At 38.4% G+C, this 22,046-nt stretch overlaps 1 protein-coding gene across 1 annotated transcript in view; it reads right to left on the bottom strand.

The window, feature by feature from the left end:
- Positions 1–3,033: 3,033 nt before the first annotated feature.
- Positions 3,034–22,046, bottom strand: part of LOC146002017 (uncharacterized) — a 72,710-nt gene continuing 53,697 nt past the window's right edge. Inside the window, exons 4-7 of the mRNA XM_083139725.1 lie at positions 18,680–18,809; positions 12,759–12,888; positions 11,563–11,706; positions 3,034–3,193 (exon numbers count right to left, since the gene is read on the bottom strand). Of these exons, the coding sequence (XP_082995851.1) occupies positions 3,155–3,193; positions 11,563–11,706; positions 12,759–12,888; positions 18,680–18,809 (443 nt within the window). The 3' untranslated portion in view covers positions 3,034–3,154. The remainder of the gene's footprint in view (positions 3,194–11,562; positions 11,707–12,758; positions 12,889–18,679; positions 18,810–22,046) is intronic.

Genomic DNA, 22,046 nt, shown 5'->3' with positions numbered 1-22,046 from the left:
AGAACCGGGTTTAGCGAATTAATATTCCGCTCAGGGTTGCCTCCTGGGCACTGAATGCTGTAGCATGGGGATTAGGGTAGAACGCTTGCATATCAGGACAGCTTTCAGTCAAAGTAGCCCAAGGTTACCCAGAACTCAAGGACAAAGGATTTTGGGATACCCAATAAGTTTGGAGCGACAATTTTACCTTGAACAGCCTACCCCTGTGGAGGAGTGGTTAGGACATCGCGCTACGACGCCAGGGGTCCCGGGTTCGAATCCTGGCCTGGGCATGGATATTTGTGAGTGTCGGTTCATCAATTTCATCATATCATCACTCATCCCCATCTTTGCAAATTAGCCAAAAGTGGCACAAAAAGCGAAGTAAAATAAAGCAAATCATATCAAATCAAATCACCTTGAACAAGTAGAACGAAGCGTAAGGGTTTTATCCGAATTAGGAAGGAGGGAAAGCTATCTGGAACTGGGCCTAAAGTTTATACTATTTGCTTTTATCACGAGGTATTGAACCTTGGATCCTTTGATTATTGATTTAGCTAGTAAATTTATGTTTCTGCGTGTTTTTATAACATAATATTGAGTTTATTTTTACCAAACTTTGACTTTATGTCAAATATTTTACAAGTTTTTATGTATTTTTACTCAAATAGCACAATTTAAACGACTCTACCAAGAGTTGTGTTTTTTTTGTCTTGTCAAGTTTTACCTGGTTATTGTCCAAGTTTAGGTTTTTTTTGTTATTTAACACATTTAGACAAGATTTTTATCACATTTTGACCACACAAAGTGTGTCTTGTCCAGTTTTGTCTGTATATTTTTCACGTTTTTCCATATTTTAACAAAATAACACGATTTAATTTCGGACGCACAAAGTGTGTTTTGTCAACTTAGTTTTTAAATATATTTAATTTTAAAAGACACTAGAGGACGTTTTTTAAATTAAAAGTTATTTTATAGTTTACGCTTTTTAGATTTCCACTATGCTATTTTTAGTTTTGTATTTCTATATTTATTAAAATATTACAAAGTTTTAAGGTACATATAATATTTCAAAGTATTTTCAGGGTGTATTTGTTAATACATTTGGATGATAACAATTAGGTTTTTGGAAGAACTAAAGTTAAGAATATTTTAATAATATATAAGAATATTAATATTTTAATATCAGAAAAAGCGTCGGTTTATATTTCAACCAATCAGAGAGAGCGTCGGTTTTATTTCAACCAATCAGAGAGAGCGTCGGTTTTATTTCAACCAATCAGAGAGAGCGTCGGTTTTGCTTATGAGGTAGAAAAAGCGCGTAAAAGCGAGCTGAAGCTATTTTGAGAAGTATTTGTGAAGCTTTGTATCAGAAAAGATATCAAGTTGTTATAATTGTCCGAGAGTTGCAGACAAAGAACTCAAAGAGAAGCTATAATTAAGGTAAGTGATTTTAATTAGGTAGTGTGTTTTTAAATAATATGTAAATACAAATATTGCAACGAAGAAAAAGTCAATGCAAGCAAAGAAATAAATAGGCGTAATTTGAACAAGTACTACAACTATTTTTCTATTTTCCAGGTACTTCTAATTTTGTATGTGTGACTGGAAGGGACCATTAGTGAAAGAGTGAGTCTTCAAGCTCCACAAACATGGCTAACCACACTGCGGTGAGTACCTCGCAAAAGATTTTACCACTGGAATGTATATTTCCCCACTAGTTTTTTTCAAATAATATATAAATCCAGAAAACAAAGAAACGAAGAAAAAGTAAATACGCGTAATGTGAACAAGTACTACAACTATGTTTCTATTTTCAGGAGCTTTTATTTGTGTACCTGTGAGTGGAAGGATCTGTTACTGGAAATGACACCAACGAAGTAACCGACAAGGACACGAGTCAAATAATTGCATCATGTCCATCTTTTTCCAATCATATCTATAAGGATTGTGTGTTGGAGACTTTGAAGAGGTATACACCTGGCAAGTACTCGTATATTATTTGCTGGGGATGTTATTCTAATCAAGGCAACCAACTAGCCCACGATTGTGTTGTTAACCATTTCTACGAGTGTGAGTGTGTATGCTGTAAAGATGAAGATTTATTTCCTGAATGTTATTTTACTTGCCAAGGAGAACGCTGTTTGAATAAATTCCAACAATGTGTTAAGTGGATGTGCGAGAGAATCTAGTATTATTTGCAGGACTTGGATAACACGAAACATATTTTTGATTTTTACCTTACTAACCATGAGGATGTTGCTGATGCTTACACGGCACACGAGGTACAGACGGAATACAAAGCTTTTTATAGTGTGTTATGTGAAATTTCAAACAATATCGATCTAGTGAAGACTCTTATAGATCCTATACGTTCGGCAGAGCTTACTTATGGTAACACAGGATTTTTGTGAGAGTTGAATAGAGAGAGACTGACCAATAACAGCGAAAATGGTGCAATATATTATTGATGTACAAGGATTTATTTATAACAGTAAATTTATATTGTGTGAGATTTGTGAGAGTTCTACAAATTTGGACACTGTATTATGCGCGTGTGAGTGTTCCCGATTATTTCAAAGAGAACAAAGAATCTCGCTGGATTAAAGACAATCTCCATGCATTAATGTATGATATTCCTCGTGGATGTGAAATGTACTATGTCCGGAGAGCAGTTAGGAACTTTAACTGTGAAGGTGGTACATTTTTCTGCAAAGAAAAATCCCAAATTATCAAAGACTTATTTAATATTGATAAAACTGTTGATTTACAAACTGCAAACTATCCATCCCTTAAGAATTTGTATATGTTTCAAGGAGGATTGTGCAAGTATCATTCTGATACTTCTCCCCCAGCTGAAAAAGATATTTATATATATATATATATAAATAACACACACACACACACACTTAAGAATCTGAATAACAGCAAAACTTTGATATTTACTTTGTAGATCTGGCACTGCATGACCCTCCCCTGCGAGCAAGTAGTGCAATTTGCGCAGTGGCTGAAAAAGCGTAGACATTAAGTTAAGAAAATGTAATAAAACTAAAGTTTAGAGCAAAAATATTTATTTACCTTCTTTGTACATATGTTCACATTTTCCTCAGCACAATTGTCAAAGGTGGTCTTCGAGTGATTCAACAATGATACCATATGAGACTGTCCTCTGCCATCAAGGAGATCCAGTAGGGTATATTAGCATATTGTGAACCTACGAAAATTACAAGGGGATTTCAACACATCTACGTCTGTGTTTTACGGTTGTGTTCTAAATTGTTATTCTACATTAGGGTGTATCAATTTGCTTTCTTTTCTAAATTGAAAAATATACAGTGTACAAAAGTTGCTTCTCGGTCCTAAACGTCTGCAGAATAAAAATCAGGAATTTTATTCTATTTTCACCGCGCCTCTAAAATATGTATAAATTGACTTCGTGATTATCTACCTCATATAATGAACTAGAAAATTCAAGATTGGTACAGTAGTGTTCAGAAAGTGGAAGTTGGGACCTCTGTCACCTGTTTGCTATTGTAGGAGGAAAGGGTTGTCGCTGAAATAGTTGAAACTGGGCGTAGCAACATATCACGAAGCCTTGGGCGAGATTAAAATGCGAGGCCCATTTTTTTTTTTTTGCAATTTGAAATCTCAATGTGAATCAACATAAAATCTTCAGGGATATGTCGGCAAATTATCATTTATATAATAATAGTAATAAATTACTGAAGAAAATGATGTTTCATAATTTCACTCATCCTAAAAATATCTTTCTCTGTTTTCTGGGAGCTGAAATCTGAAGGAAGGAAGAACTTCTATTATCATCTATGCCCTCCAATTGAAAACAACGCAGGCATATCTCACACTTGCATTGTGTCCTCCTGCGTGGCCGTGCGGTCTAAGGCGTTGTTCTTTGGGCTCAGACTGCGGGACGGCATGGGTTCGAGTCCGTCTGGGTTAAGCCTTCGGGTTCTCGGCCTGTGTATAGGGCCGGTGGCAAACCACCATCGAGAGGAAATTTGGGAGCTTCGAGCGAGTAACGTAACCCGGTCTCCGAGATCCCTTACAACGGCTGGAGGTTCTACGTGCTAACCCCACGTCATCCCATTACCGGTTGAAAATTTCCACACCTCTAGGTAGGATTGTGGGAAGGAGACTGGCAGTCTGGAGATAAACCTAATCCCTTCGAGGGCTGTGGAGTCATGTGTTTTTTATTATAATACTTGCTTTGTGACAGTTGGAGATGCTGTATTGTTAACACATTTAAATCGGGAGTGCAAGGTCAAGAAAGAATCAAATACAAACGAAAGTGCTTTTTATACAAGAATAAACAGGTAAAAATATCCAAGCAAGTTATCGTGAATTTTCGCGTAAATGTTTCGCATGAGAAATACGAAAATAATTTTTACTTTTTTCAGGCCCCTTTGGGTTTAGGGGCCTATGTTATGTCTTTTGACATTCATTTAATTATAACATTTACCTAGAATTTAAAACCAGTTAAAATAAGATTGTTTTAATTTTATTGCACACAAAAATTAGCCTCTTACACCTTTTTTTACTTGCATTTATTTCATTTTTCTTATCAACTTTATGGGATGCGAGGCCCTGGGCGGTCGCCCAATCCGCCCACCACTTGCTACACCACTGTTCGCACAGTTGGGATAAAAGTTGTCTCGTTCACTTTATTGAAGTCTTTCCTATAGTTTCGACATCCAGGATTCAAGATTCAGTAGTGTTTGTGCCGAGAACGAATTTGGATGTGTTGTGGCGTGTTTGGAAATAATGAGGAACGAGGAAGTGTAAGCGTCAGCATGAGCTGGATTGCAGAGTGGTTCGAAGGCAAGATGTGGTAAGGGTGTTGACGTAGAGAGGTGAACGGTGGAAGTTTTGGAGGAAAGAAGACGAGAGCGAGGGAGTTCGATTAAAGACGAGAATGAGAGGGCACTGAGGAGACGAGAAGGTCCTCACGAAACCCAGGTAAATCCTAGCCAACCTAGTACCTAAACTTGAGTGTCTGTTGTTATATTAGTTCTACTATGGGAATAAATAGGTGTTTTATAATTAGTTTTCATGAATTCATCAGCATCTATTCATTCCTGTTTCCAAGGATGAACGGCCGCCGAACACATTCCCATTGAGTTAACGTAAATTACCTCTCGCAGTCCTTCCTCATTTCTAATGACTGTGTTGCAGCTATGGCTAAATCATCCATCCGTTCGTACAAGAAGCCACATAAGTAAGAGTGACGAATCTCTTTTTCAAGTCCTTGTGTCTTTACATTCAGGACTTTACCTTCATATGGCGATGTGATGAGACGTTACAGGCTTATTCGTACAGAATTGGAAGGGAAGGGGAGTACACACACTGCAAATAGATTCATTTGTGAAGAAGTGGCAAAATGGTTGGATAGGCGTTCATCAGTTCTCAGATTTCCTTACATTGGATTAATCCTGTGACTGAAGGATATGCAAAGTGTCAGGTATACATTGGGAAATGAAGCAACTAACTGAAGATAGAGAAACTCAAAATCCTCGCGGTGGATTCTAGATCTGAGGTTTGTTGGTTACGAAGAGTCTGATATTAATGTCTGATCCCGACGGGAACTTGGGATGATCTATATTTTTTATGTGACGTCACCACTTGAAAATATATCACTGGTACACTCCTTTGTAAAAGAAAGCGTAATTTTTGTGTTAATATACATAAATTGTACCCTATTTTCATGTGTATCTCTAGTTTAATATTTATTTTATTGTATTCTCTTTTGTGCATGTATATTTATAAAGGGCGGCGCATATTTTATCTACCAATTTAAAATGAAAACTGAAAGGTGAATTCTTGTAGTAGTAACGTAATATGGTTATGAAATAAAAATATACACATAGTATTTAAAACAGTGTATAAAGTGGACAATACAGACATCAGTGCACCTTGAAAATCATGTCTCGCAATGTCCTCCTCCTGCTTGGATGTACTGTTCGAGGTGATGCGGGAAGGCTTTCATGAGGCGCATCTCAACATGGCCTGTGGAACAGCGCGTATTTGACGACAACTGAAGGTTCGCAACATTACCCGTGGCTCTCCACTGTCTAAACTACCTCTGACACATGGCGATCTTCATTGTTCCGCCGCAGTGCTCGGTGTCTGGATGAAAGCTTCCACCGCCGCAATCCACGTTCGCACCGGCCAACGCTCCATGGTATACTAATTGCCCGACTCCCAACTCTCCATGGATGTAGGTATGCCACACATGTGCATTCTGGCAGGGTTGTCAACTCAAATTGGTAGATGCAATATGCGCTACCCTATATACGTATATATTGGGAAATGCTTTGTGTGGATTTTGTACGGAAACTTGTGTAGGTGCTTTTTGGCATGTTTTTGTAATTAGCAAGTTATTCATCTGTGTTTAATCTGTGATCTTGAAAAGTATAAAAGCAAGGATTTCGCATGAGAAAGGAACATTCGCAGAAGATTGTCGACAGAATTCAAGCCCAACGAAACTGCTCCGTGTTGTACGTACATCTGGGTGTGGTAGTGCGGGGTATAAGCTAGACCTATGCGACCATAGGCACGCCGAAAGCCACGCCTTGAGGTTGTGTGTTATAGTTGAGTCGAAATCCTCACATTCGTTCGAAGAATATGCATTATATTTGTAATAATAATAAATCCTTCCATTTTATAACGGCAGTAATGTGTTTTTATTTCTATTTGCTGTGAAATATTGTCGTTGCCCAACACTACCCCTGTACCTGAGAGGAGTCTGCGTACTTCAGCAAGTCCCATCGTTCACAATTATTCAGTTATTATTATTAAATAAAATACAACCACTAAATATCTCTAATACTAATAATACAAATACGTGTTAAACTCATAACATTTTTCGAGAACCCTGCTAGAAGACCTTTACAGTGGTTGATTCGACTCCTGCCTTTCAATGAGCCAGAACTTCGACACCTGCTAAAAAAAACTGATGGACACACAAGACGATCTTATTAATTTCGTGTCCTACAGGAAAAATGCTCGGTAACTATGAACCAATCACAAACTTTCAGTCTATTTCCTGCGGAAATTCCAAATTCACACACACAAGATTTGAGCTTTGATCAGCAGTACCAAGCTATCGTCAATTGTGGGAGCTATACAGTCTAAGACACAAGAAGCTCGTAAAATTATCTCATGCTATACTGATCGCAAGCACAACTGGCGGTTTACCTACTTTTTGCTACATAGCTCTATCTGTCCACCAATTGTCTTCGGCAGTGTGCGCCTCGAAGAGTGTCAACAACCTCAGTTGCGAAGTTCTGGAAAGCCACAACTGAATCCACTGAGACTCCGAGATTATGCATGCCTGTCTCACTGTCCGGGGTACGATATTGAGAATTTTATTAAAAAATTTATTAATATTGTCCTACCATCTCGTAAGAGTCGAAATCAGAAACCGTACAAATGGAAAATGTTATATTTACACTATTCACAAATGGTTTACAGGAAAAAAAAAAATACATGTAATGTAATGTCACTCACGGGGTTCATGCCCTCTGTTCTGGATCCCAGAACAGATATCACATAATGTATTGCATACACCAATGATGCCATGTATATATTCCTATATAACTATATAGCATTGCAATTTATTATTATAACTATTATAAAATGCAATCAAATTGTAATAAATAGAGAATAAAGTCGGAGCAACTGACGTCCTGGTTTATTTTTAGGAACCAGGACAATAAGAGCATACCCTCGAATGTATGCGGGAGGAGGCGGGTTTACTTCGGGGGTTTCCCCCTTTATTACATGTATTGATTAGTTGTAATACGTGTATATTGGTTCCTTATGGTTGTTAAGTGTCTACATATTAAATTTGCATTATAATATAATTATAATGTAATGTAATGCAATAATGTAGGCTAATAAAGAGCATTATTATTAGTTGCGAAGTATAAGCTGTAGGGGTAACATCGCTCTCCCGTTACAACGATGCCAAACGTACCTCTGTTTTTGTCAGTTCTTATTGGCTTGTTTGTACAGTCTTTGGGTGTTTTTTGTACTAATTTTCCGTCTTTGTGTACTATTGTACAACTTTATCCAGTAACGACGCTGATCAATTCTATCTCTCTCTCCCGTTTTACACTACGTTTGGCAACATGCTGCGTATCCAACGCTCATTTGTTTCTTCCCTCCAGGAACTTTCGGTGCCTTGTGACACGAAAGTTCCCGATGTCAGTCCAAGAGAATTCAGCTGACCGCTGATTCGTTGCTTCTTGGCAGCCAGTTGGAATTGCGAGCGGTATAGGTGTCTACTATACTGTCTGTCGCCTTCCTCAGCTTTACATGTCAACAGAAAACTCAGGAGAAGAACTGAAGATTCTTGCGAAGTTTAATATGTCTGTGAGTGCATCTCTATTATTTGGTTCTCTGTAAAATCAAATTCAGTGTCCAAAAACGGTGCTACGCTAATCACGTGTTTCTGGCATTTAATCTCAAGGTACTTAAAAACACACTTTGAAAGCTGTAGTGGATAAGGTGATAGTCAGCAATTCATTCTTTGATCATCCAAAGAATTGACATACACAGTATGATAGACGTAAAGTCGGGGAAATGACAAAGATATTTAGATGCTCGGGCAAGGAAAATATCCGGTCAAGTACAAATGCGTATGTTCAAAGTGAGTGATAAATTTCTTTGCAGAGAACTACATTTGCATGATTGACTGGGATGTATGCATTGCAATGACATTAAGAAAATGGTGATGACCTCAATATTGATGAAACTGCAATTGTTCGCTTCCCACGTTTACCCAATCAGCTGGGATACTGGTTAAAATAGTGAGCAATGCTTCATTACAAAATAAATAAATAAATAAATAAATAAATAAATATATATATATATATTGTTTAGTATATAATAACATGTTTATCTGTGATGAAGCATTGCTCACTATTCATCTTCTGTCTGTGGTGAAAGACAAGGCAAAGTTTCCGTGCTTATAGCACCATGCCATGAATGCACATTTGGGGGATGTGGAAGTAGAGGCCACACATTCTCGAACTCTGCCATTTTAGAGATGATGTGATCAGCACCACGCTCCGGCCTCCTTTAGACTCCAGACTTGCCATAGACTTGAGGCTGGGTGAGCCTCAGAGCCCCATTATGTGGAAGGAATTCTTACCTTAAATCATCGAACCCGGGTCCCTCGCATTTGAGTCAGACAACCTACCGACTAGCACCGCGGCTTCCAAGAAAATAAAGAAATGTTTATATACAGGGGGAGCCGAACAGGGGGCAAGGGTCCGGTTCCACCAAAATTTCGTTTGGGTCTCCCTTATAAGAGTTCCAATGTATAATTTTCAACATTATTTCATTTTGCAAAACAATATTATTCTTGTCGTGGAAATTTCATAAATCGATGAGGATTTTGTGCAAGGATATTTTAGGTTCTTATTTCCTTAGATTTCTAATTCGAATTATTTATTTTATTTAGGATTGCACAAATTATGCATACAGGAACATTGCAGAGAAAAAGGCTGCAAAATCAACAATATAGAGCCTACCACCTAGTACATCATGATGTATCATCATTTACACTTGAATTTGAAAGATTTTTGTGGCCCTGCATCCAATATTAAAATTCCTTGTCCAAAAGCTTGTCTAATATTTTTATACAAAAATAATACACACCATAAGCTCTTAACATCCTATACGTGGAATATTTATATCTAATAATAGCATAAACACAAATATTGCAAATACTAACTAACTCTCTAGGATTCTTGAACCCGAAGGTTTATGGCTGCAGAAACACAAGCCTTCCATCTGCCCCTATCTTGGGCAAGATCAATCCAATCTTTTCCATCCATACCGATTTCCATTAGGTCTATCTCAATGTTATCCCTCCATCTTCGTCTTGGCCATCCTACAGGTCTCTTATCATCAGGTTTCCCAACAAGAATCCTGCAAACTCTTCTTTCCTCTCCCATTCGTGTCACATGGCCTGCCCACCCAAATCTTCTTGATTTAATTATTCTAATAATAGCTGGACATGAATACAAATTGTGCAGTTCTAAATATGTAACCTTCTCCAGTCACCTTTCTCCTCATCTCTTTTAGGTCCAAATAATAACAGTTCAGATCATTTTTCAATACGTCCATGGTCAATCTCATTCCAAATCTGTTTTCAGGAACAAAATGGTGGGCCATGTTCAACACCCCAAGGTGATAATGGTAGAATTCTAAGCAGTTAATCGTGGTTGACCATGTCAGTAGTTGAACCTTTCTATTTTTTAAAGGGACCTTCTCGATGCCGTACAGGTAATATCGTCGCTTTGTAATAAATAGGTCTCGGGTTCGCTACTCAGTGGAGACACATAGTGGTCCGTATCCACTTTAAACTGTAGGCCCAGTCCCGATTAGCCTATCTGTGCATAAAGTGGACTTACAAACTCAAAGCCCATTGCGAAAAGATAGTAAATAGCCCAGAGAGAAGGCCAACTCCAATGAAACTAAAATAAGGTCACCAATAATTCTATTTAATAAACTAATTTCCCCTAAAAAAATAATAAGAGTGAGGTGCTGCCACATTAGTAAATCCACATATTAATTAATAAACTACGACTACCTAATGGCTCATGCTTTAAGTTCAACAAAAAAAACAATTAAAAATTTAATGGAAAAAATGACAAAAGAATAATAAATATTCACGCACGGTACCAGTTCAACAGGAATGATTACCTGAATAATATATATAAATGTAACGTTTCGATCAGGAAGAACAACCCGGTAGTTGCAAGCTAGATTCTGTCTAGCCAGAGGAATTTTGTTATTGTTGCTGCCTTGATTGGGTCAGTGTGCTCAAGTTAACTTGGTTTTCACTGTAAGCTTTTGATGCTCGCTCGCCTTGCCATTACAATATAGTAATACATAATTATAAATAATACGTAGGTTAATACAAAAGTTATGATATAATCATTCCGTTTAATGGGTTATATCTGTGGAATTATAAAGTATCAGTTATGATGATTTAGGGTTGATATTCCTCTGTTATAGTTGTTAAATAAAGTTTTAATCAGAAGTAGTTGTTAAATTACTATTTGAGTTTGAATTGGTGTTTTAAGTCCACTTTATGCACAGTAAGGCTAATCAAGACTGGATCTACAGTTAAAAGTGGGATCCGAACCACTATGTGCTTCCACTGGGTATCGAACCCGGGACCCCCTTTTAAATTACTATTTGTTGGTTTAAGAGACCATTAGTTACTTTTCCAAAAGCTTGTCTAATATTTTTATACAAAAATAATACGCGCCATAAGCTCTTAACATCCTATAGGCTACGTCAATTATTTATGGTTACTTTTCAGTCATCTCATGAGTCTCGTATAATATTTATTAATCAGTTAATAAAGTGTTTATGTGTTGTGGCTTCAATAAACATTGGTTTAAATCTATGATTTGTTCCACAGATTTCTGAGCACTCATGAAAGAAGAGTCCGGTTCGACTAATATTTACTTCCCCATTGTGCAAAGGAAGCAAATAGCCTGAGAGTTGATGCATCATAACCTGGTCTATGATTGTACCATGACTCACCTGAACATGTGGAGGAGCCGACAGAGCGTATCTCACGGCCTCTGCTATGTCCTTTGGGTCCATGTGGGGAGCCGCTTTGAACAGCTCATCGTGGTTGAACATTTGGTCCAGAATTTCTGTTTCCACAAGGCCTGGGCTTATGCTCTGGAAAAATTCAAAATCTGATAATTAAGGGCAATTTTGACAATTTTAAGAGATACATAAATTAAGTTAATACATGCATCGATTTAAAACTGATCCAAAATTTTGCAGATGTACATTTATATTAAGTAGGTTTAATTGACATTATTAGAGTGTTTTAAAAGTAGAATGAAGTTGAAAAGTTTGAGTATGAACGTAAATTATCTATTAGTGTATTTCTAGTTTAACTTTACTCCATTGAGCTTTGCTCGCATCCAAAATTATGTACTGCATAGGTATAAATGTGTGTACATATATATATAATACACAAACATATATGTGTGTGGGGGGGTGAAGTGTGCGAAGCAGTGGCGGCGATTAGCATCTAAAATTGGGGAGGCAAGGAGCCAAAACTGGGGAGGGGGGAGGCAAGGACAGTTTATTTTCCCATGGTAGATAAGGTTTAGTATAGTGCGAAGGGTAAAATGACAAAAATAAGGTTGTAATCTTTCGTTTCTGAAACATCATTTCGGAGTCTCGCAAGAAATTCACACAACTCTTTCGGTCACACTGAGACATGTAGTTATTGCGCGAATATAGAGTATATGTCGAGAAGTGTTCTGAAATATGAAAATAATATGTAAAAATAACTAAAATATGTATAATATGAGCCAAAATAAATATGGAAAATAACAACAGAATTTTTCAAGACTACATGCCATGATACGCAAAGATAATACAAAATACGTATAACTGATTTCAGCTTCATACATAAATATGTATTTGCATATAAATCAGTTCCCTCATTATTATTATGATTGAGGGCATTTCCAACCTCTTTCACCCCGCTCCCTCTCGGCATGCCCTTGTATTTAAGTGTCACATTGGATGATATTGGTATCCGAATCAAAGTAACTTTTGTAACTCCATTACACACATAAGTAACAGAGATTCTCTTCGCGTAGACGTCAATTCTACGTTTCTATCACGATTTTGTTTACTATGCAAAATTATGAATGCTAGAACTATGTTTATATGGACACCCGGTATATCCAAAAGACTTCAAAGAAACTTACCGTCACTCTAATCCTGGACTTCATGGAGGCCAGTTCCATCCTCAGCCCCTCTGTGAGTGCGGTGACTGCGTACTTCGTGGCGCTGTAGAAATGGAAGACCCCCTCCCGAATCACTTTGTGTCCCGCAGCGCTACAGAGGGAAAAAGTTGCGATTTCATAAAAGTGATGCAGCAAAATGTGTAAACTAAATTAGTAATACGTTTAATGACAGGGTGGCTCCTCACCGGGAATTCCTTGAATTCCTGGAATTATGCGTTAATTATTTAGTTACAGGAATTATGCGTGAATTCTGCTTGAATGTTTCTCCGTAGACGTGAAAAATTGCAACTTCATTAATCCAAATCAATTTATACATATTTTAGATTTTATTTGTCTCTAGGAAAGGAAAGATAAGAAAACTGCGTGAAAAAAAAAGAATTCTCAATTCGTTTGCTTTGTTAGTGTCCTTTGCAAAACAATCTATCTGACATAGGGAAGATCATTGCAAGATCTTGGAAGTTAATTAGGTAATTTTGAAATTGTTATACAATTAAAAATTTCTCGTACATTATTATATTCTGCGACATTGTGTCTTGTGTTTGTAGATATATTTCTAGTCTGAGTATGCGAAATGGCAAATGTAAAATCCGCACCTTAAAATCAATACACAATTGAATTGAATTAGAACTTTTGGATACATTGGAAATGCACAGACTCTTTATAATGTTAATAGATTTGTCATTGTATGAGATTCATCGTTGGGACTTAGATCCGAGTAGATCGGTTTTCTTTGCCGAGAGGCCAACGAAAAGAGATAGAAGAGATACGAGATGCAGAGAACCTTCTACGATCAGCAAAGACCAGAGAAAATCAAGAAAGAAGTCGTCGTCAACCAATCAGGACAGAGCACTTCCAAAATAGTAGGGAATCAGAAACCACCAGTCCCTCACTTCAAGGAACCCGAAGAGAACACCAATTCTCAGTCCACGGAAGGGCAGCAGTACCAACACAACCAAGAAGGTAACAGCCGCAGAAATAGAGAATATCCCTGCAACACCTCGGACCAAGAAGACATCAACGACGAACCCTACACCTATCCTAAGAAGCCAATCCGTGCATACACCAAAACAACTCAGATAGACAACACTATTGGCACAACAAATACCTTATACCCACTCTGCGACAATGAAGATGGCTCCGCAGAAAACAAAACAAAAGATGCCACCAGCTGTCTACATCTTCAATGCAGATAAAAGTAACCAACTTACCTCAACAGTGATGAAAAACATCGGTGACGAAGAAGCACAAGTGCGACTACTCCATCATGGAATGAAGCTACAGCTAAACTCAAGAAAGGAGTACGAAAAGCTTTGTCACTTATTGCAAAGAGCAGTCACTCAGCTACACTACAGAAAAGCAAAGAAGAGAACGACCAATCAAGATAGTCCTGCGAAAATTACCAATGGACACCCACCGATTGAAGAGATTAAGACCGACCTTGCGCTCCACTGCAAGTGATGCAAGTGGCATTACGGCGAACCGAGACAAGGGCAGACATCTACAACCACGAATTCTACTGCACTACAAGGTACAAGTGGAACCCTACCGGTCTCCAGGCAAACTTCAATGCCATAATTGCCAGAGGATCGGGTACTCCCAGCCTACTAAATATATTCTGGGGAGCTCTTTGCAAATAAGTTCATCCCCTCGCTCCTCTCTAAGTTCAGCTTAAAGTTGTCTTCACGAATCTAGTCGCAAATGGTTCTCAGTTGTAGTAAAATTAGGAAAATTCGAAGTTTCGTTGTATAGAAATTAGGGAAATGTAAATGTTTACTATTCCATTACCTGTATTGATTGTCCTTTTTTAAATACCTTGCATCATTATAATTTGTTCAATACCACAAACACCGGATTACCCATTAATATTATCAGTAAAATGATACCTTCTTTATTCTGAAGACATGTGTTCTTTAATAAATTTGCAACCATCTATAATAGCGTATTTATTGCTTTTAACAATTCAATTTCTTTTGAATAAGATTATGTGGGGATCACCCGTCTCCCAAGGAGAATGAACGTGTTGATTTTTGTAGTGGATAAAAGAATGAATAAAGTTACCCCCACCCCCAAGCGGAAGGGTAAAACTACGCCTACGCTCAAAGGAAATGGAATAGAATGCGTACATTATGTAGTTTCTTAAATATGGAACAAACGTCACATAAAAGCATTCGGGAACAGTTAGTTAACCTTTAAAACAATTGTATCTACTTCTCGTCTGAAGTTCTATTTTTAAATATCCCATTGTTTACTTGTTCGTATTGTCGTCGGGTGCAGAGGTTTTAGAAAGAAATTCGCACATTAGCGTGTTTGCTCTGCCCATTGTTAAATAAACTATGAAGACCTGTAGCAATGGCAAGTAGAGTTAATTTTGTCATATTTTTCGTTGGAGGTACATCACGGTTCTCGCTGCACACCATCATTGAGTTGAATGGGCAAAAACAATTTGTGAATTTTTTTCCAGTCTTACCAGTTGAATAGCTCTTTCTGTGTATAAGTTTGTGTTTTCTTAGAATTAAATATACTAAGTATTTCTAAATTACATGAAATTTTATCATAAGTTTTAATGTCCTAGGTTAGAACCACTGTTCTAAGGTTCTTGCAACTGCAAGGCATCCGTTTAGTTCATCAACTAACAGCATACAAATTTTCACACAAAAAAAACTGCACCCCTCCCCCCCGCAATGAAATCACAAATACGCCACCAAGTGAGCATCCCCCTCAAAGCAAAAATCTTAATTCGCACACTGATTTAAGACCTTGTCTCCACAGATGTCTGTAATCGTGTAGCAGAAACATACGTTGGAATTGGTGCTGTGCGTGGTCCACCAGAATCAGAATATTTCTTGAATTATGAGATTGCTGTAACGTTTGCAAATTTCTATTCCTGTGATATCATTGCCCTCAAGCTGAAATGCAGATTTTGTTCAAAACACTTCAGCGTTACGACGAAGGCGGAGCAAACGTTAAATTGGCATTTCACGAGGATCACAAACTAGCTGTAATCTCTGTGATAATCCCAGTTTCCAGTACAGCGTGTTCCAAAGGTCTTGCTTGCAGAAGAATGCAAAATCGAAACAGATTTTATACAGATTGTTATTCAACGTAGTGAAGGTGTGTGTTAAATGTGGCAACACCGCACATGCTGTCGTTTCAGCAAAGTCCGTTAAACTGTGGAAACTGCGACTAGATTAGCAACAGCGCGTGCGGTGTTGCTACGTTCAACACGCATCTTCATTCCGCCGAATAAAAATCTATATAAAATCGGTCTCTCAATGTGAATTGACAATGATAGTGGGTTCTAAAGACAGCTGCAAAAAGGTCCAAAACAAGTTCAAGATTGCATTTGTAGGACTAAGTACCCAATACTAAGAACTTTTTTGACCGATTTGAAAAAAGTTGGCAAATTAAAATTTCTATTCAAAAGCTTTCTACCTGCACTGTATTTAAATTTCATCACGATCGGACTACAAGCTTTTATGTATAGAATTGCAAAGATAGCTGCCTTATAGACAACACCAACAAACCGGCACTTATTTTGATCTCACGACAATAAAACAATAGGCATACTCTAAATAAATTGGTTACCATAGCTTAACGCAAAATTGAATTAGCTAACTTTTGATGTAACTCGTTTCCATGTAGGTCTACTGGTTAATTTTTAATTGGACTCCAAACTCTAGTATCCATATTTTTTAATCCGATTATAGGCACACACAAACACGAACATTTCTCTCCTTAAAATAAATTCCTTTTCATACACAATTCTAATTGTAAACTAAACCAAACAGTTATTGAACCCCTATCAAAATATATCGAGTTGCACGAATGTTAAGTTAATTATATTCTCACCTTAAAAAAGATGTTGGTACTGACGCGTACCACTAGAGAAAAGCAGTAGATTTTTCTTTATTATGGCATAGAAAATTATTGCATAAACATAAGATCTGTCACATCTGTCATTTAAGGAAATTTGGTTCTCATTATACGTATCTTACCAATAGCACTGACCGAAATATGTTTCTAAATTTCCGGACCGCCCACCGACATGAGACATTTTTAGTACAAGGACATTCTATTTATATATTGTTTCCAAGAATTAATATAACAAAGCATGAACGTTTTGTTTTAAATAAACAATGGATGTCCCATTGTCGCTGCAGGAACCTAGTTCCAGCACCAAACTGATTTGCTACAACCTGTCCCGGCTATCTCTGGAGCAGGCGAACGAAAACACGTCCCTGCGCAAGTTGTGACGAGAGACGGCTCCACCAATGAACACGCGAGAGGGAACGTTATTGCGTGAAGGGGGTGGGGTTACTGCAGTTACCAGCCTTCTCAGCAGCGTGTACTGCTTCGCTCTGCCCACTCGATCCCCCCACTTTATCTGCAGCTATGCGCGGCTTTGCTACAGATATAACAGGGACAGAGCATAGAACGGAGTTCCAGTGAGTTCCGGCTCACTTTAAATCCTGATGCAAGGTATATCCGAATGTAAGAAATAGAGAAACTTTGAATGTACGAAGTCAGATCATAAATAATGTCGCAAGGTTTGCAGAAAATAGACACAAGATGGTTAGGGATAGTGTAATATCTATATAATACGTGGTGCATGGATATGTGAGGGAGACAAAACACCTATAGGTACTCAAAATGACCTTCAGTCTTTGTGGCCACCCATCAATTGCATTACGCACAATATCTACAGAGAAGTCCGTCACTGCCTTCACGAGAGTGTGCTTCAAACTGGCGATGATGGGGTCTTTTCTTGCACACCATTTCCTGAAGAAGAGCGCACAATTTGTAGTCCAGAGAGTTACCTAAGATTGGGGCTACCAGAGGACCAAGCAGAAGTGGAAATGAAGTCCGGCACAATGGTCTGGAGCCACTGCTGGGTCGTCTTAGCCTTATGGGCTGGTACCGAATCCTGCTGGAACCTTCAGGCCTGACTGCGAAAGAGGGTGTTCGTGAGAACCTTGACAACACCCTCAAGGACCAACCATCTCTTGGTACACCTTGGCCGATGTTCTGATGCTTTGCTCCCAGAAATGCAGCTCAGTGGTGCCCTCGTAGCTCCCCCCGCCCCCCCCACACACTACACCATAACTGACGCAGGATGATGGTCCCTCTGGACTCTCGGAGCTTTTCAGCAGCTTTTCGTGAACTCCTCGCATATACCCTTTTGTTTTGGACATTGAACAGTTCTTGCGGTGAAGACGATTCATCTGTATCCATTTTCTGTGTACCGCGTGGGTAGGCGCTTTGATTTGATCTACCTCTTCCGCTATAACGCATCAATGAGGATATGACCGGTACTTCGTTTGCGAGCTTGCAGTACTACGTCACAACGTAACGAGACGGAAATTTTTGATATCTTGTGGTCCTGAGGCAGTAGTGACTGTCTCTTGACAGGATAGGATTTCGTCGCACACACAGCATTGCTTTCACAACCTCTGGCGTCCGTACTGTTCGAGGCTACCCTGCCTTGGTCGTTTACAGTTTCAGTGTATCGCTGGATAGTGCGATACACGAACCTCTGAGATTTGAAGCTTCTGGAGAAGTTTGAAAATCTCACCTGCTTCCTTCCCTACCTTATGTAGTGCAATGACAGCCACTCGATTTTAATTCTCACTCCATTCCATTCTGATCTGTATCACAATCATATTTTCCCGTCTGCAGCTCACCACACAATGACTCAGGTCTTGCATCTCCCCATAGGTAGGTGCTGCCCTTGCCCTGAAGATTCCAACCAGCCTCCAAAGTTGTGACAATATTTATGATAAGACTAGGTATAACAATTGAAATAACATAAAAAATGACCAGAAGATTACACTTTTCAAAAGCTCTACAGCAGTACTACTTTCAAACGTTCCTCCTAAACCTACCTGTTGATATGAATAACGTGTCCATCGTCGACGTTCCTCTCTCTCATGGACTTGATGGCTTCCCTAGTGAAGATGGAAAGAGCGAGGACATTCACGTCCAGCATCTGCCTCATGTCGGGAGTCTCTACATCTGAAGGAGAGAAGCATGCATCAGCGCAAAGCCTAAAAGTTTGTCTAAAGGATTACCTGCAATATGCAAAATATCCCAAATGTTCTCATTAATAAACATTTTCCCTACAAAAACGTCCGTGGAATTATAACGCCTACCCAGGCCAATACCAAGTGTTAGGTAATAATATTCATAACTCGTTTAAATCAGTTTCCAAATTCAAGTACTTAGGAGTAACACTAACAAATGAAAATTATATTAAAGAGGAAATAAAAAGCAGCCTTCATTGAAGAAACTAAGAGATAAAATATACAAAACAGTAATTTTGCCAGTAGTATTATATGGATGCGAAACTTGGTCCCTTACATTGAAAGAGGATCATAAATGAAGAGTATTTGAAAAAAAATCCTTAGAGAAATGTTTTGACCTAAAAGGAATGAGGAGACAGGTGGAACTGCATAATTTGTATACATTTCCAGATATTATTAGAATAATTAAATCAAGACAACTTAGGTGGGCAGGCCATGTGGCACGAATGGCAGAGGAAAGATGAGTTTACAGGATTCTTGTTGGGAAACCTGATGGTAAGAGACCTGTAGGAAGACCAAGACGAAGATTGAGGGTTAACGTTCAGATGGACCTAAAGGAAATCGATAAGGATGGAAAAGATTGGATTGATCTTGACCAGAATAGGGACAGATGTAAGGCTTGTGTTGCTGCAGCCATAAACCTTCGGGTTTAAGAAGGCTACATTGTTAGTTATCAACTTTTTTCATTTAAAGTTTTCGATGGAAGCAGTGCAATGTCTGAGGAGAATGTAAGAGTTATTCAACGTAGATTTGAAACTACTCCAGCGTAGACCTGTTTAGATGTAACAGTAACTCTTGTTTGTAAATTTAAATGAACTATTTTGGTAACGTCTTGCTCTCGAGTTTCAATCTGATTGTATTACCCTATGTTTATTATTTTTCTATAACATAGTAATTAAATTCTCTATTCTCTATCATTATTGCTATTAAATATAAATTTTGAATTGGAATTTCATACTTCTTACATAAATTCCGTGTGTAATTACAATATTGAATACAGTAATTGGGTATACGCCTACTGTAAAAGCTCCCCTGTGCTATGCACCACGTCATGAAGCCGTATAGGTAGGGGTGTAGGGTTAGGGCACCACACTTTCTTGATCACGGCCAAAGGGGGGGTGATATGATCAGCACCACGCCCCTGGCCGCCTTTACCCCCAAGGTACCCACTTTATACGACGCCAGGTGGCACCAGAGCCGCTTGAACGGGTGAAAAAATCCCGGTTCTCTCCCGCCAGGGATCGAACCCGGGTCTCTCGCATGTTAGTCAGATACGCATACTGTATCCCAAATAAATACCTCGAGTGTAACGATAAATATTCCAAACTCGCTATATGTATAGGTTTAAGTGACGACCAGACACGTATCCAGACGTGCATTAATAATAATAATTTTAATATAAAGAAGAGGTCTACTAATTATTGTCATTTCTAATTAAGACCAGGAAATGTGTACAAAAATCATTGTTGTAGGACAGAGATCAATAACAAAATTGACAGAACAATAGGAAACAATTGCTGTTTCAAACGCAAGAAAGCGAGTCGCTGGCAACTTTATGCATAATATAATAAAATAATAACATTCTATTATCATTATCGTTATTTATGCATTGAGTTGCGTAACTCAAAACTTATTCACAAGAAATTGTAAAGAAATAGCTATACGTTTGTTGTTTTAGATTTAATGCATAGCAACTATTTCGGGGGTTCTGGATACCACTCATCTAAATACGTTCTTTGTGACACAGAAGATTCTAGCGACTTGTCCCTTTATTTAAAATATTACCCTATTACAAAGTTAGAGAGACACCCTATATATTAATACAGATTTTACTGTATTGTATTGAACAGTGCAGAATGTTGCAACATGTCGGATGAATGAAGAAAAATATATCTTCCAAATTTCGTTTTATTGTCGTCTTCCCGATGTCATTTGCCACCAAGTTATCTCTGCAGGGTGAGCTCGTGAAGAAAATGTGTGGGTTGAAAAATATTCCGTTCGAGGCCTATGAAGTGATTAGCAAACATTTGAAATGTGTCATGACCCTTTCTCCATCACTTGTAAGTAGTATCGGAAGTGGAAATTCCTAGCTGGGGGATGCTTGGTTGCGTTCGGGGATAAGTGGGGTGATGCTCATCATCTAGCAGCGCATTATATGCGATTTCTCACCTAAGTTAACTTTTCGGCGGAAAGGTAATAAATACCCTTTTCGCCACACATTTTGAAGATAGGATTTTCCCTTCGCTGGAAAACTTCAGATGTTCCAGGCTAAAGTGCAACATTGGAGAATATGCATTGAAATAGTCCAAACCTAGTTAACATTCATTTTCTTCAGCCAATTCAAATACACAATGAGTTTCTGGCCTTGTTGAAATTATTTTTCACCTCAGCACCTGACATTTCCTAGCTGAGAAAAAAATCCCCTCTCTGCAACTTATTCGGAGAAACGGAAATTCCCTTCCTGCCGAAAATTTTGCCTCTACACTCTGTCCCAACTACCTCTGGAGCAGGCGAACGGAAACAAGTTTCTGCGACTAGTGACGCGAGACGGCTCCACCAATGAACACGTGAGACGAACGGGATTGCATGGAGGGGGGAGCGAAGGCAGTTACCAGCCTTCCCAGCAGCGTGCACTGCTTCGCTCTGCCCACTAGATTTCCCCCTTCTCTGCCGCTGCGCGCAGCCTTGCTCCAGAGGTAGATGGGACAGGGCATTAGGCGAAACGGGATTCGGAAAAACTAAAGAAAATCGTATTGATCAAATTGGGAGACAATGCAGTAGGTTGGAGGCTGCTTATGATTCATTCCACACCAAGTCACCAAGCAAAATTTCGTAATGGGTCCCACAGATTCAGATTTTAATGAAATTTGGTGTATTTGATAATACTATTAAGGTATGAAAAGACGCAACACTTCTCTTCTGTAGACCTTACAGTTACCGAGATACAGGAAGCCAAAGTTTCAGAATTTTGAGTGGATTGGTCATTGCCAAGGCCACGCTGGGAGCCTGTACTTGTTAACAGATAAATAAATATATCTCAAAAATCAAATCAACATATCACTTTAAACGTTTTCCTGAAGTTCATAAATATATGTACATTCCATAAAAAAAAGTTATCACCAAGATTCTTTTGCACTCCGAGTCAAACAAATCTTGTAATGCATATAAT

This window comes from Lepisma saccharinum, chromosome 18 (genome assembly GCF_977018435.1).
Source record: "Lepisma saccharinum chromosome 18, izLepSacc3.1, whole genome shotgun sequence".
NCBI classification, from domain to species: Eukaryota; Metazoa; Arthropoda; class Insecta; order Zygentoma; family Lepismatidae; genus Lepisma; species Lepisma saccharinum.
The sequence above is the reverse complement of the archived record's forward strand: the minus strand, read 5'-3'. Positions and strand labels throughout refer to the sequence as shown.